Raw genomic sequence first — 16,927 nt, 5'->3', positions numbered from 1 at the left:
GGACCCAGTCAACAATTGAATTATTCTAATTGTAGTTATTTGTTGTGAAAACTCAATTTGATCCATACAGATAAGAAATGATGTATATAAAAGTGCAGCAATCGCAGTTATCCGTTGAGTAATTCTCTCACTATGGGAAATATAAGTGCAATTCTTTCTTAATACCAAAAGTGGTAGCCAAGGCAATCGCCTCAGCCTCAGCATCAGCACAAAAGTATATTTGCAATATGCACACAATAAGTCCCCGACGAATCCCAGCAACTAATCTGATTTGGCCGAGGGGAGCACCCGATTCCCCCATCCGGCTGGTGAATCTTCGATTCCATTGCTGGCAACTGGCAACTGGAAGCTGGGGGAAGGGGGAAGGGGGCTAGTGCAACAAAAGTCAACGATAATTTAATCATGTCTCTCAGTGGATTTGCTGGTAACCAAGACAAAGACCGAATGGACACAAAGCCCGCAGGCTAAGCCGGTGCGAGAACTCAATCCGTTGGATTGAAGCGGGTATATACATAGTAGGAATAGGAATAGGAATAGTTCATGCCATTTGGATTGCATTGTCAACGATTTGCCACTTGCAGCCCAGTCGGCCAATTTGTGGCTTGGCACGGCGCACTTGGCGTATGAGTGATATGCAAATGAATACAGCACTTCAGTGGAAATAAAACTCAATTTGCGAGAGTTTGTGCCATAATTAATAGATATCATTGCACCAGATTGCAGCTGTCCTGTCATTAAACACACACACACACAAAGGGGAAGAGAAAGAGACGTAGACAGAGACGGGGATAGATGTATCGAAAGAGAGGGAAGAGGAAAAGGAAAAGAGACGAGGCCACAAAGACGTGACAAGTCGTGCCTTCTGGGCATGCTGATGACGGCCATCAAGTGAGTTTGTCTGCCACTGATTCTGACTGCTTTTGTTTGGCCTTGTTTGTTGTTTTTCTTTTTTTTGTTTTGCCCCTGACCCCGCCCACTTTCCAACTCTGCCTCGTTTTGCGGCCTACAGCTAAATTACTTTGGCCTTTGTGGCTGCATTTTTTCAGCACTCCACCAAACACTTTCAAAGTTGGAGAAAGTAGAGAAAAGTATTTAAGACTCATTAAATCATTCTGCGACTCAGCAAATGAGAACTTCATTGGACCTGCTTATAAATGAAATTTGAGACCCTGTGTGTAATTACGGAATATATATAACTATATGAGATTACAGAGATGCGGCATCATAATTCCATTTTTAATTTAGTTCGTTTAGGGATTGATTAAGCTGAATGTCTGGAATCCAATTGTCTCCTGCCTTCTCGATAACTCGTAAGGTTCGGTATTTGATTAGTGGTTTTCTGCAGAGGAAACTTGGGTGCCAGAAGTGATTTCTACTGGGAAACTGGGCTTATGATATACATAATCAAACCGCAGGGCAGATTTCTGCGGTCACCAGCTATCCATATTCATACGTTTTGGGTTTGGGTGCTGGGGTTTGATTTAGTTTGGTTTAGTTGAGTTTAGTTAATTTCTTTGCGATGAATTCCTGGCTGTGTTTGCTGATTTGGCTTAAATGGGCGATGCTTTGTGCCAATTAGGGGGCAAATCAATCTTGGCCTCACTTTAATTGGCCGAACTGATTGCGTAACTATGAGTTTCCAGTTGAATCGTCATGGCTTTTGCGTAATAGCATTGCCCAAATATTGCCTTCGTTATTTAATAAAAAGCTGCGCAATATTTTTACCAATTGCTGTTTGCCAACATACATATATATATATATATATATGTATATATATACTCGCATGTTTAGATGTGTGAAAGTTTTTGGTTTGCGCTCTGATGACTCCTGCCTTTTTGGCAGGCCCCGAAAATCTGGCGAGCGACAGACGAAGTGGAGTGGGCCACAAAGTTTGGCATTTGTTTAATTGGAATTTTTGGGGTTTCGAGGAGTGTTCACCTTTTGCGCACGCCCCTCGAGGCCAATTTGGAATATTAACTTCGAACAAGTTGCGTCTAATCAGCAGCCATCCACAAAGATACAGCTACAGATACAGCTGTAGTTGTAGATGTAGATGTAGATGTATTCGTAGATATATGGAGGTATATGTGTGTCTATTGACTTCCTGTTCACATCCTGTTCACATCCTGTCGACATCTCAAACCGGCGGCGAATCTGCATTTGATGCCCACAGCTTCCATTGTTTGATTGGCAACCATTTGTGAAATATTCTGCTCCGTTCGATTGCCTTTAATGGCCAAATCATATTTTATGATTATTGACAATCGTTGCCAGTATATGCAAATGGGCAGCAAGGAAATGGAAATAAATTTCCTCGAAATTTGATTGCCGGCCCATAAAGCGTGACGAGCATCTTTATTGATATTTTCCACCACAAAAATAATAGAAAAAACCTCAACTTTAAAGTTTAAAGTGTGTATGCTGCAGTCGGTGTCTTTTACTTGGAATTCGCACTTAATGCTGCTTAATTATGATTTTTCCAGCTTAATTGGAGTCTGCTTAGCTTGCAGCCCCCAAAAACCGCAAATGGAATGGAATGCGAATCCCAAATCCGAATCCGAATCCGAATGGAGAATGTGCTTTCTGGAGGTAAAGGGGCCTCCTTGGTGGAGTTGTCCCTACCAAAAATATTGCGGTTTGCCGCTTGATTGAGTGGCTGATTGAATGCCTGATTGACTCGCAGATCGATCGACTGAATGCCTGACTGCCACGAGCATCATTAAGTGCCACGCCCACACCCACACACCCACACGCCCACGTGTTAAGGCCACAGGCGAAGGCATTTCATTTCGCATTAAGCCCCACGCTTTTCACTTAGCCGCAGCATCTTGTCTGGCCCGGGAATCCAGGAGCCAGCATCCAGCATCGGAACTCCCAACTCCTTGGCATTATTTTATGGCTCCGCACTGAGTGTTTCTTCGGCGAATTGCATTTCAGCTTGATTTATTTCATTTCATTTCGTTTCGTTTCGTTTCGTTTGGCCAATGCAGCGAATGCAGCGAATGCAGCCAGTGTCCAGCGAAGGAGGCTAAGGAAAATTGATGGCAGCGAAAGAAATACGGTTAGCAACATAAGTTGGTTATTACTTGCTGCTTAAAGCCATTGGCCAGAACGCCCCAGCGCCCAAACGCCGCCCACAGCTGCACTCGAAGAAAACTACACGGCAGCCACATAATTGCCACCTAATTAGCAGCCAAGTGTTCAAGTGGAAATTGCAAGTAAATTTAAGAAAAAGTGTGGAAATCATTTATGCAAAAGGAAACTAGACACCTTTTTATAGTTAGGATTTTTGCTTTTAACTTGGTGCCCCAAAAGATTGGTTATCTATATGCTGAATACTGAAAAGTTGCTATTATGAATGGCCCTCCAACAGGCGAGCTGCGGAAATGTACTCAACTGGGAAAAGCGTGTGTTCTTTTCACACCCACCCAATCATCCATTTATTCTTCGAGTGTACTCCACTCGTCACTCCGGCCGGGAATCTATCTGTGCGCCAGTGTGTGCCGCCAGTCGACTGGTGAGAATTCGCTTCAGTTTCGAATAAAATATTGCATTTCCCCAATGCATGACATGGCTTCAGCTTCACCATCACCATCACCATCAGCTTCACCACCAGCAGCAGCAGCAGCATCAGCTTTAGCCCCGGATTCAACTTCACCAACTGGAGACGAGGAGCTCTGGTGCTGGGTGAGGTCGTGTTTCTGCTCCAGGTTCTGGGTGCTGGGTCCTGTTCCTACTTCATTCCTGTTCCTACTTCAGTCCTGGATCTGCCGGATCCTGGCAGGCTCTGCCTTAGACTTTAGCCCCCAGCTGAGGGCCAGATAAGCCAGGCCAGACCAGGCCAGGGCAGGCCAAGTCCCCTCAGTTTTCCGCCATTTCCCCCGGGGGCAAACTCAGCTCTCCCCCCCCCATCCCGCTGTTCTCCTGGCAGCACGCATGAGCTGCGACTGGCGGAAATGGCAGTTTTTCCATTACGACTGCCAGTTCACGCTCTTGGGGGCCACTTCAACTGGCCGACACTTGGCGGACTCCTCCGGCTTTGGGGCCTTTAGCCTTTCTTTCCCCCCTTCCCCTCTTCCGACTGCCGTCTGCCGTCTCCTTCTACGCTCGATTGCCCTGTCTCGCTGGCGTATTACTTAATTTTTATGAAATATGAAACACACACAACACAACACAACACAACACACAAACAGCCAGCAGCACGACGCGGCAGCAACAATCTCATCTCATTTCGAGCAGCGACAGTTGCACTTGGAAACAATGCGAAGTGCCATCAAATTTAGCTAAAATGCATTCTCAACGGAGCTTAAAATAATAAAACAGGGCACACGGGGTTGCACGCTCCTTGGGGCGCCGCACTTTGGCTACCCTAGAATTTGGCTATTGATCCTGATCAAGAATATATATACTTAATATGCTCGGAAGCGCTTCCTTCCGCCTGTTACATACTTTTCAACGAATCTAGCATACCCTTTTACTCTACGAGTAACGGGTATAGATATGACACAATTTAAATTTTAAATCATTTTATTATCTCATTTCAAGAGTACTTTTCACTTGCTGGACACTTTCCTCAGTGCGCTTGATGTGAAATAAATTAGCAGATATTTTTGAATATCTTCATCGTCTTCTTCAATTCTAATAGTTCAAATAATTATTTATGTGGAATATGAACTTAGGAAAGGGAATATGCCCCATTTTAAGGTAGCTCTGCGGTCGGAATCAGCGGCAATTGGCGTAAAAACTATGGATATGCATGTGCTGGCTGTCATTGCAATGCAGTTTATCTTGCGGTGGGAAGGACGCGAGTGGAAGGATATCAGGATAGCAGGATATCACTACAATGATTCGCTTCGTTTGCCTTTCGCCATGCAATCGCATCAGCGAAAAGCGGAGAACTCCGAGCCAGCGCACTTGCACTTGCACTTTGGCCCGCTGGCGAAATTGCACTGGCAGAAAACGCCCCCCATTTCACAGAAATATTTGTAATACACGGCATACGAATATTGTCATGCATTCTTCATAGAACCTTACACATCCTTTTAAGATCTGTCCCAGTATTTATATAGAGTAAATAGTAATTACTTACAAAATGTAAGTGGGAATAGGTAGGAATTTGTTCCCAGTGCGGGGGCAGGAGCACCCAAGTCGTTGCCAATGCTTAAATGGGAACACTAAAATGCCACTCAAGGCATTTGCCTGTGTGTGTGTGGGTGCAGGACGAGTGTGCCGGTGTATGTGTGTGTGTGTGTGTGCGGTGGCAGGGCAAATATGCATTGCGGTTGTTACCAAATTGCATGCAGTTATGGCAAGCGCCTTGCGAAGGATGCGGCCAAAACGCAGACCTTCTTGGCGGGAAGGGCAAACTGGGAGGACTGCGAGAACTGGGAGCCAGGATACGAATGCATCTCCCAGTGGAAGCTGGAGGGGGTGGGGATTGGGGGTCGCTGAAGGACTACTGCGGTGCGAGGTGCGCTTGAGGATGAATTGCGGTGATGAGATTTTCACCGAGTTTTGCGCTAAAATCCCATTGGGGAATCTCTGGCAAATTGCAGCTTAGCACATATATTACAAAAAAGTAAAGTAAAGTAAAGTATTAAAAAAGTACAGCCAAAGCTATCTGTCTGTGTGGAAATATCCAAGATTACCAGCTCATCACTTTGAAATAAAATATTTCATATTTCAGATAAACGATTAGTTGGATGGAACATAAGTTTGCATTGCTGATTGAATGAAAATGCTTATTATTTATTGCACATAAACCTGAAGAATGACCACAGTTATAATGCGCTACTTATTTCATTTGTCACTTTAAAATGCTTCCAACGGAAATGAAGAAATATACAAAATGGCCTTATTTCCCGAAGCGAAAGCTGTGCTTAAATCACCCAAATTAGTGCTCGTAATTTCGCATTTCGTATTTTCCCATTTGAATTTAGCAAATCTGAACACCTTTATCAACTGGCAGTGAGACATCTATTATGATGACTTATGGGCATCATCAGGGCGTCATCACCCTCGTTTTTACCGCAGGAGCGACCCTCGTCTGGGGATCCTCCCCAACCAAAAAATAATAAAAAAGGACGAAAAAATGAAGGCCAAAGGAGTTGAGAGCGGGCAAAAGAAATTGCATCCTCTTCGCTGATTTCGAGTGTGCACGAGTGAGCGGAAATACTTTTTCTGCTTATCTACATGCTAAAATCTAAGTGGCAACACAAAATTCTGCGAACAAAAAAAAGAGAATGAAGAATAGGAAGAGAAAAGAAGGAGAGGAAAGTTGGCTAAGGAGCCATGGCCAAAAGCTAGAACCTGCAAGTGGGGGGAGGCTGGGGGGGGAGGGCAAAGGATTTAGCTGGAATATGGAAATAAGTTTTATTATATGTGCAAATGTTGCCATCGGTTTCCTTACGGATACCCTCGATATGGACGCCATTTGGTGGCCAGAATGGGATATTAAAGTGCTGGCCATCTCAACATCTCGCCATCTTTGCCGCACCGAATGATTTTATCAAATCTGCTGACGCTGAATTGATTCGCCTCGATTCGATTCGATGCGATGCGATTTGGTTTGATGTGCGCTTTGTGCAAATTTATGAGGCTGTCCGGGGTGCTGTGTCCCGGGTCTTGTGTCCGAGGTCCGTAGTCCAAGGTCCGGAGTCCAAGGTACGGAGTCCAAACCCGGAGTCCAAGGTCCGGAGTCCAAGGTCCGGAGTCCAAGGTCCGGGTTCTGTTCTCCCTGGTCCCGGGTTCGAGGTAAGTGCACAACCAAAAACAGAGGAAAGAAATCAAGGAAAGAGCGCAACCCATTTGCCATTCATTCACTCGCCCCTTGCCCTTTGCCCTTTATTGATGGCATAATTTCCAACGCGCCGAAAGTCCTTTGAACTTGGGCGAAAGTGGCGTGTGGTGGCGGGTTGCTGCCGCCCGGCGTCAATAATCATCCAACACTCGAGGCGATAATCAGATTGAAGCCCGCCTGCAACTGCGCACAGTGGGCTGAACACGCAAAATATCGAGCAGAAGCAAGGAAAATCTACCAGAAAGTTGCCAGTGAAGTAAAGCTTCAGCTGTATATCAAATAATACAGATAAATGAGCAAATATATACAAATATTCATGATGAACTCGGATGTATTTGTTGACAGAAATGGGTTTCTCACACACTTTTTTGCATTCGAAATTTCCCCAGTCAGCTCTTAAGCCTTCAAGTTAGTAAAGTCAATTTGGGCTTGGCCAGTTTTATGGCACCACAAAGAATGCCCTGCAAATTGGCTTTCGATTATGAGTTGGAGGCCGTGTCCTGGGCCCATTGTTTCCCCTTCCCCTCGTGGCTCCAAATGGGCCGGGATCACCTGCCATTTTGGCATGCATTGTGCAAAGTCGGGACATGACTGCATTGTCTTCCGCGAAAGGCAGCTAAAAGCCAGCTAAGCCCCAAAAACCAGGCACTCCCATCGATTACTAAGCCCAAAGAGCTGGCGTGAAAATATTGCTCATACGCCCTGTATGCAATGCAGAAAGTTGACTAGCTGCTATTTACTTGTACGATTTTTTGCATTAATAAATAGGTTAGTTTTTGTATATGGTTTTTTATGGCAATCGAATGAATTCCTCTCGTTAAGCTTTATTGCCATTGAATCTCATAAATTACAGAGCAATACAATAGAGTGTGATCAATAATGAACGTGGAAAAAAGTGTCATTTAATTGTCATGGACGTGGTGAAAGGTGGCGGTAATTGAATTAATTAAATAATCCACACCTTTCGCGCTTAAATTAAATTTGCAAAAATCAAGTTTGTTTTTTTTATTGTTTTTTTTTGGTTTTTGTGCCTGCAGTTGGGCTGTTGTAATTATGAGCATTAACACAAGTTGAAGTTGAGCGCTTTCAATCGAGCGCTGAAGTTAAGCTAGTGGCAGGTTAATTCCTGATTATATTACGTAAAACCATATCGCAGTTGCTGAGTTGCTGAGTTATTTGTCGTGTTTTGTTGTGTTTTGCCATAATTAAATTATTCATTGGCTGGCCGCGTTGGCGATTGGCTTTTTGCGGGGCATAAAGTTTGCCGTGCTGTCGATATCAATATCGGAAAGCAGCCCTCCACGGTTGTCAAGGGTCCACCACCACAACCACCACCACAACCACCACCACAACCACCGGTTGTCCTGGCAAAAGTCATTTCATTTCATTTCATTTCTGTTCATCTCAGCTCAGTTCAGTTCAGTTCATTTCGCTTCATTTCTGCTGCCATTTTCTATCTTCCCCGGGGGTCAAGTGCGCAATGTAGCTTCAATTTGACATCGCCTTCGGTTTGAGGCATAGCATATGCCACTTTGGCAGGGGCGGACTACTACTGTTGGCCCAGAGTTTTGGCCAAATTGAAATGCCATCGAGACATCGGGACATCGAGACATACCCAAAGTGCCGGCAAGTGGAACCGGCCAGAAAGAAGTCCTGCTTGCCTTCGAGTTAATTAAGTGTGTTTGCGTGTCAGTCCGTGTGTTTTTGTGCGCTGGCCACATATTTATAGACGCGGTCTGCTGCTTGATTAAACAGACCATCTTTCCCTACACTCAGCGAAATTTGCTGGCCTCCTTGATTAAGTTTCTAATTTCCAACTTTGAGTAGGCAAATGTCTGGAGCAAAAATATCTGCTCAAAATAGAAAGCATCATTTGAATCATTTTTAATTGCCAGCGAGTTTTGAAGCGCAGACATATATTGCATTACAATTATGAGTAATAGAATGCCATCAAGTTGGCTTTTTGCAATGCTGAAAATAAGTTGAGTGCCAACACCCACATTCTGCTCATTCAAGTGACAAATTTCATTTGTATTGATTAGTTAGTGGGCTGCGAGTTCCCAGTTCTTGGGTTACATCGAATCCACAAGCAACTCGGGCGCAGAGTCGAAGTCTATTTTACATTTCAAAGTGTCAGACGCCATTAGAATTGCCGAGATCCGGGGAAAAGGCGGAGAAAAGGCGGAGAAAGCGGAGAAAGGGGTGCTGCATGTCTATTAAATTCCAGGCAGCAGACAGTGCGTGAGAAAAGTGCTCGCCCATCGGCAGCCCGCAACCCGCAACCCGCGCACATTTTCGCATCAGACAAGGCGACAAGATTCCTATCACGCTGCGTGTTATTGTTTTACTAATGTCGTTCCCCCCTCACTTCCCCCCCCCTCTGTTGGCCATCCCCCCCCACCGCCCCCCCGCGAAGTTGGCTTTAATGCACTCGCGACATTTGCATAGCCAGCGATTTAAGTTTGCCACACAACGACTTGGCTAATTAAAATCTAAATCAAGCACTTTAGTGTGTTTAATAAGGCATTCGGAAATGCAAGGCATTCCGTGTAAACTGAGAGTGTATAAAAAAATATGTTTAAAAAGTATGCGTATTTTAACAGTACTTTTGTATTGTAATCATAGAGATACTAGTACACACCTTTAAATAATTCATCGCTTTGGTTTACATCGCATTAATCAATCAAAAACCCATCAGCCATCCGATTTTCACAAATATTTATAAAGTTTGCCATTGCTAATATTATTTATTAACAAATATGTAATTATGAGCACCTTTCAGTTCGATGACCTTGCAACTTGCAGCTCACACTGTTAATTAGGCACAAAATGTAATCTAAACGCGGTTTAGTTTAATCCATCGACTAATTGTCAGTTATGCCAACTGCCAAATGCCAATTGCCAGTGTTGGAGTCGTTATGGCTGGCGATTTTGGTTCCAGATCCTTGCCAATTTCCATTCCCTTCTCCATTTCCATTTCCATTGCCATTTCCATGGCCATGCCAAAGCCAAATCAGATTCAGTTGTCAAACAGTCAGCGCAGTCGATGCAAATTATGTTTACATATGCAAAACGAGTTTGTCATATACGCAGCAAGCAGCCACACTGGCACTCCTCATATATAATTACGCATACGCCCTGTCGGCCACTGGATGTTAAATGTTAAATCGAGTGTGCAAGCCCATCGACTTTGCACTGTTCCCGTGAGTTATTCAACAATCGCGCCCACTTCGCTGAATGGCTACTTCAAAGGAGTGCAAATGATTGTTGAAATGTTTTCCGCTGACCAGACAGACACATTTCATTTTACATAACTCGCAAAAATGCGCACTTTTACTTTGGGTATTATGGTTTAGTTTGGGAGAAGGGTTTAGTTTTCGTCGTAAACATATTTTCATGTTGATTAATAAAGTTATCAAAAATACCAATTCCTTACAGTAACTGCAGCTTGAGTCATTCAGGCTGAAAACGCAAAGTGCAGTCAACATTTTGGCCCTATTTACATGTGGTAAAAATGGTCTTATACTAATAGTCACAAGTTTGCAATTTGCATCCGGGGAACTGTTACAATTTTACGGTTGACTGCAGCGCACATGGAAATTATAAAATGCATTGATTGATAAAAAATATATTTTCGTTTGGCTTTTTGAAAAAACATGCAGATACTACGCCCTATTATATTATATTTTCGCTCAACATTTTTCGTTTTTGTGTTGCAATTCCTGTGTTCGGGGGGTTAAGGGTTCGGGGTTCAGGGGGTTAAGGGTTCAGGGTTCGGTTAGCGTGCATCTGAAATGCAGTTGAATATTTTTGGCAACGCATCTAATAGAACCAAAACCAAAAGAGTGGATGTATACTATGTGTGGAAATAAATTCTTGCTGTCCTGCGGTGGCCACATTTAGGAGACTATTCTAGGGGGTTTTTGAGTGGTGGTGGTGGCTGGTGGGTGGTGGGTGGAGTTAGTGGGTGGTTCAAGCACACAACGACAAATATTTATATATATATATATGTTATATATATATGGAGTGTGAGAGAGAGAGGGGGAGACAAAGAGATAGAGAGAGAGAGCGGCAGGCGGGCTGGTGGGTGGCTTGCTAGCGGTTTCTGGTGGTTTTTGGCTGATTTTTGGGTGGCTTTCGGGTGGTTTTTGGGTGGTTTCTGGGAGGTGGGGGGTGGTGGCAGTATTTTATGGAGGGACACGCGCGAGCACAGACTAAAGTTTCATGGGGAGCAAGGGGCGTAGAGTAAGGGGCGTAAGAGTTGGCAGTACTTACGCGTATTATCTTCTGATCACGTATTATCTTGCGTATGCAATTGACGATGAACGTAATGACCATTCCGCCGAGTATCAGGCCAAACACAATCACAATGATGACCACATGCTCCGATTGGCCGGCCGCCTCGCTCTGCAAACAAAGAATTGCGATGCTGCGTTTAATTGCCATTTTAATTACATTATCGAAACAGCTAGCCAGCTAGCCAACAAAATAATCAGAGTTTAGCTTTCCTTGCGCCAATTAATTGGGCCTTCAAATAGGCCAGCTAATGACTATTGGCTGGCTTAGGTGTTCAAGACATAAACACTAAATATTAATTGAATATATTGTTGCTAATAACAGTTTCATTGGCAAAGCAGATTAACGCTATTAAAAAGGATTTATGGAAACTACACCGCTACCTGCACAAATTCCTAGACGAACTTTCATGGAGATTGTCGGCTATGATTAGCCGTCTTTAGGTGGCCATTCTGCCATAATAGCATACATGGCAAACATGGCAGACGTGGCACATTAAATAAACATAACTTGTGCATGCGCTTGATTGAGCACTTGATTGAAGCCTGCCTCCACACGCGCAATCATTCGTTTAACATCGTTTGAGCAAATTAGAAACCATATACCCCAAACAGCCAACTGGCTATTGAAACCAACAAAACAAAAAAACTACAAATTATATTCATGAAATGGGCCAGAATCGATATCAAAAAACTACAAATTAGATTCCTGCAATGGGCCAGAATCGATATTATATATAAAATAACGTGTAATTATGGCAGCTTTTTGGCAAAATCAAATATCAATTCGCTTTAATTGGGCCAATGTGGTGCGAAAATGAAATGAAAATGTTCAATCGAAATGAAATCATGCAATATGCATTTGCATTTAAATAGTTAATGCCAGAGTTTAGTCGAGAGCGGCGCTTTTAATGAAGTGCTACTATCGATTTCCTGGCTTGCATTACATTTTTCGCCTAATGAAATTTGTAAATCATCCTAAATCATCAGCGAATTCATTTGAAATAGGTATTTTTTGAAGTTTTCGCTGTTAAATTGTGTATTTTTAATATATTCTAAATCATATTTTGCCATCAATTTGCAAAAACCAAACAATTTGTAATGCGTGTAATTTGAGAATGCCACAAGTAGGTATTTTTCCCCCGCCACACGCAGCTTTTTTATGTTTGGCCATTTTTACAAGGGACTTACAAGCTCATTTGGTGGTAAATAGAAAGTAGCAAGTAGCGAGTAGCGTGTGGAAAGTGGCAAGAGGAAAGTGGCAAGTGGAAAGTGGAGAGTGGCTTAGGAAAGTGGCGCTGCATGAATCATTCCCTGTGATGTCGGCGGTGGGGGCAACTTGATCCCGCTGACTTTATCAAATCTAATGATCTAACGCGCTGATGTTCAACTTCTCGGCTGCTTGGGGGGATGTCCTGCAAATAACTGTTATTTACGGCTAACGAACAAGCGCCACAACAAACAACAAACAGCAGCAGCAACAACAACGACAACAGCACGGCCTTCCTGTAACACAAACCTCAAACTTTGCCAAACAAAACTTATTTGACCAACTTTGTTAGTGTGCCGGTGCCTCTGTGTGTGTGTGCCTGAGTGTGTGTGTGTGTGCTTGGTGTTTGCTTGTGTTTGTGCCGGTGCACGAGTGTGTGTACGTGAGTGTTTTTGGGTGTTGCCGTCATCGGCGTGTCGAGCATACTTATAATGAGCGGGCTGGCGAATGGGCTGGCATTGGGTGGCAAGGGGTCAGGGGTCACGAGGTCAGGGGGTGGAGGCAGGGGGGGGGGGTTGTTCGGAGTCGTACGAGTCAACGAGCTGGCCTATAATTAGATGCACGTACAAACGGCCCAGCTCTGTGTGCGGATGCACTGAGAAAAAGTTAGCTATCAATTATACTATTTGTTTTGTGCCAAAGTTGTGCACTTTGGGTGAAAGAACTTAAGGTTTTTAAATAAATAATAAATCTAACATTAAACTCTTAACTTAACTTTAAAACATAATGATAGTGATAGGAGTTATAGGAATTAAAAGACTTAAAGCAGCACGAAATCAGTTCAATCTATAAACTCATTTTATAGAGATTTTCATGCCACAATGGGATGGATTGCCAGTTTGTGTTTGGATGCCCCTGTATAGACGTGTCACTTACCGTGCAGCCCTCCTCGTCCCATCGAAATTTGCAATTGTCTAGGTTATTACATTTCAAATCCTTTGATATGCAGGTCGCGTCCTCGCAATCGTACTCGTCCTCGGTGCAGGCTGCCAAAGAGAGATGGTGCGAGATTTGGGTTTCGGGAGTTAGAGAAAGTTGTAAAAAATTTGGCACAAAATGGCAGTTAAAGTGAGCGCACAGGGGAGGGGAGTGAGGAGAGGGGAGCAGCTGAAATGGGCGAAATGGCTAAAATGCCAATCAAAGCACAAATCGCACAGTGGAATGCGATGACAATCGACGACAATTGAAAGTGCTCTCCACTGGATTTGAGTGTAAAACGACTGCATAAAAACATACAAATATATTGCCATTCGAAAGGCCACACTCAACAGTCGATTCAATTCAATATGGTTGTTATTCACGAGACAGGATGAGTGCATATGGCATTGCTTTCAAAATACTGCCAAGCCGCGTGGATGAAAAGAAGTATGTTATTATCCTTGCAGGATAGAAGAATTGATTTAAAGTTGCTATTTAGACTAGCAATGAAAATTGTGCCTACAATTTGGAATTGTTTTACTCTTGTTAAATGGATAATACACAACTCTGTCGCAGAGTTCGCCATTTAAAATATCAGAGAGCTGGTGTTTAAATTCATTTGAAGCACCCATTGAATTGAATTTGATGTTATACGCAATTGAATTGTCAGCTCATGGCGGAGAGGCGAACTCGAGATGCGGCATTAAGTGGAATGCCAATTCAATTTGACTTAAAGCATCGATCAATTGCGAGCTTTAAACTGATGGACTTTCCACAGTGCACAGTGCACAGTGCACAGTGAAAGGCGACGATGGGCGAGACCACAAGGCAAATGCACGTAATCTCCGACATAAATCGCTCAGCCAACAACAATAATTGCTGTCGATGCTGGCGCTCCAAGTGGATGGAGCTCAAGGAGCTAAAGGAGCAGAGGGAGCAGGAGCAGGAGCAGGAGCAGGAATGGATTCTGGAGCAGAAGGAGCTGGTGTCGAAGGTCCTGGACGAGGACTTTGGCTGCCTAAAAGTAAACAATGCTGGCTCGGGGACAAAGGACAATCGTTGAATGACAAAAGAGTGCTTAGCCTTTTGCCTCTGGCAACTGGCGGCAATCACGCAGGACCTCCGCCTCCTGTTCCTCCTCTTGTTTCCCTTAGACATTCAGACACTCAGACAGTGCGACATCCAAAAATACAGACAGACAGAGAGACTGAGAGACAGAGAGACAGATAGATAGGATATGGTGGCCTGGCGAAGATAGTTGGTTAGACAAGCGACTCCTCCTTCTCCTTCTCCAACTCCAACTTATATCCCCCTTCCAACTGCCAAATGAGCAGCTGCAAATGGATGGAGGTAGCATGGAGGTATGGTAGTAGCTCGCCGGGATTTGGGGCAAGCTTAGCACCGGATTGCCCCCAGGATTTTTGGGCATTCCTTTGTACTTTGCGCTCCGGCCATTTGTTGCCAATTCAAGGGATTTGCGCCGTGCCATCAAAGTGGGTCCTTCACTGGGAACTTCGTACTCCACGGAGTGATACGCAGTGATACGCAGTGACTTACCAGCTCCACGTTCCCGGAACGCCGTGAACAGAATGCCGAATGTCGAGTTAATCGCGGTCTGATCTGCGTAGAAGCGCAAGTGCAGGATGTTTGACTCCGCCGTAATGCTCTCGCCGGCTGAACCGCAAAAGTTCTTCACCCTGCAATGGAAATATGTGAAAAATTCATGAAAATCGCTCGCCAACCAGCATGTAATACACCAAGTGCAACCACCTACAAACAATGTTAATAATTCATTTGGTTAAGTGCAGCATGGGGATGCAAATGCCACAGAACTGTTGATGCAAGGCAATTTCTGAGTGGCGAGCTTAAATTGCTCTACCAAAAGTGTCAATAGAAAATTGAGCAATCTCCGAATGAAATGATGTGCAGCAGATGAGTAGGAGATGGATAGCTATTAAAATCATATATAAATATATTGGGTAATTAATTATCGATTGCTTGATATAATCTATTTATTGTAGCAACGCATTTGTGCCACAAAATAAGTCAACGAGTGCGTATCTGGATTCCTCCAGCAATTTATTTGGCCATCGATAGCACACACACACACACATAATCGATAAATAAATAATTTATAATATGGCTTAAATGATGACGTTCACTGAATGTTGTATTTATGTTCATTTCGGCTTCAGAAATTTTCTTTACGATATTTCAACGCATTTTTGGGGGGCGGGGGGTGGAAAATCTGCTTGTGCCACCCGTCGTGTGCGATAAATTGTTACGAAAAATGAATTTAAATGAAAGCGACAAAGGCATCAAATCTAAGAGACAGGGAACTCAGAGCAGCACACACACACACACGCACACTGATGATGAATTTTCCGCCTTCCATTTGGCATTTTCTTCAAACCGAGCTGAAAACGCCAGTCAATCAATTTGAGTGTTGTCCCGAGCAGCGGCAACAAGTGGAAATGTATTGGCGCGTTAAAAGCGGATGTCAATGCGTGTCGAAGATGCCGTGGCGAGTCCTTCAGTCCGTCAATCAGTCACTCAGTCAGTCAGTGAGTCAGTCAGTCAGTCAGTCAGTGAGTCAGTCAGTCAGTGAGTCAGTCAGTCAGTGAGTCATTCAGTCAGTGAGTCATCCAGCCAGTCAGTCAGTCAGCGAGTGAGGAGATGGTGAAGTTCACGTTGCTACCGGTGCAAAAAGAGACGAAGGGACGAGGGACAAAGGACGCAGGACGAAGGACGCAGGACGAGGAGATTGGTTGTGCGAGTCAAAGGCGACGCCACTTCCGCTCGCGTACAATTTACTTTTGGCCGGTAATAAATTGAAATTTAACCCTGGTCCCCCGACGAGGGCTTTGATCTCGCCATTTCGGCAATGCGGAAATTGGTTTGCGGCATTGCGTATACGCCACCGATATTACGTATACGCCGTATACCGACTGCACTCTACCACTCCACCTTGGCGTTGGCAACTTCATCACTGCCCCGCTGGAGTTCAATGAAATGTAATTAAGCTGCAAATGGAACTCACCTCAGTGGCATCACCGTCTGCTCCGGGAATATGTCCAGGAAGTTGGTCTGACAATCGTTCGGCTTGCTCAGCTTGAAGTCCAGGAACTTGAGGAATATCTATTGAATAGGGTTCAAAAGGGGTAAACATTCGCTTTAATAATTGGTATTATTGATTATTTCTAGCAATTTGATGTTACCTTCCAATTCTCCTTGACCTGAATGCGCCAGATGCAGTCCAGCGCGATCTTGTTGTGGTTGACCTGCTCCCAGATCTCGGCCGGCACATCCGTGGAGTTGATGAAGCCCTCGAAGCCGCCCTTGTCGATGGTGCAATTGAGATCGGTGCTGGGCGCATCCCGACTCCTGTCCAGGTACTCATACACCGCACTGAAGCCGGTGTACTCGATGGTCTCGTCGGAGTGGAAGTGCAGCCACAAGTACCGCTCCTTGGAGGTGATCTCCGGCGGAAAGTCGGTGCCGCAAAACTTGCCAATCAGCGAGGAGAAGCCGTACTGGCCATCCCGAATCTGCCAAAGATACAGCTCGTTAGTTATACGGATTTTGGCGTCATTCTCGCTGCTCTAAGCCGACTGGCAGTTCGTGTTTTTGGCCAAAAACCGCTTT

General features: G+C 44.3%; 1 protein-coding gene across 5 annotated transcripts in view; it reads right to left on the bottom strand.

The window, feature by feature from the left end:
* Positions 1–16,927, bottom strand: part of LOC122623396 (neuropilin and tolloid-like protein 2) — an 86,435-nt gene that overhangs the window by 9,797 nt on the left and 59,711 nt on the right. For 4 of the 5 annotated variants that reach the window (XM_043802536.1, XM_043802538.1, XM_043802535.1 and 1 more), the window contains 5 exons: positions 16,501–16,830; positions 16,323–16,420; positions 14,840–14,979; positions 13,241–13,350; positions 11,075–11,206 (listed from right to left, as the gene is read on the bottom strand). In XM_043802536.1, coding sequence (XP_043658471.1) covers positions 11,075–11,206; positions 13,241–13,350; positions 14,840–14,979; positions 16,323–16,420; positions 16,501–16,830 — 810 coding nt within the window. Of the gene's footprint in view, positions 1–10,348; positions 10,382–11,074; positions 11,207–13,240; positions 13,351–14,839; positions 14,980–16,322; positions 16,421–16,500; positions 16,831–16,927 lie in introns of those variants that run through there. The other variant, XM_043802540.1, reaches the window with a different exon arrangement.

The sequence above is a fragment of the Drosophila teissieri genome, chromosome X, assembly GCF_016746235.2.
Source record: "Drosophila teissieri strain GT53w chromosome X, Prin_Dtei_1.1, whole genome shotgun sequence".
In the NCBI taxonomy this organism is placed as follows: Eukaryota; Metazoa; Arthropoda; class Insecta; order Diptera; family Drosophilidae; genus Drosophila; species Drosophila teissieri.
This window is presented reverse-complemented; position numbering and strand designations above follow the sequence as displayed.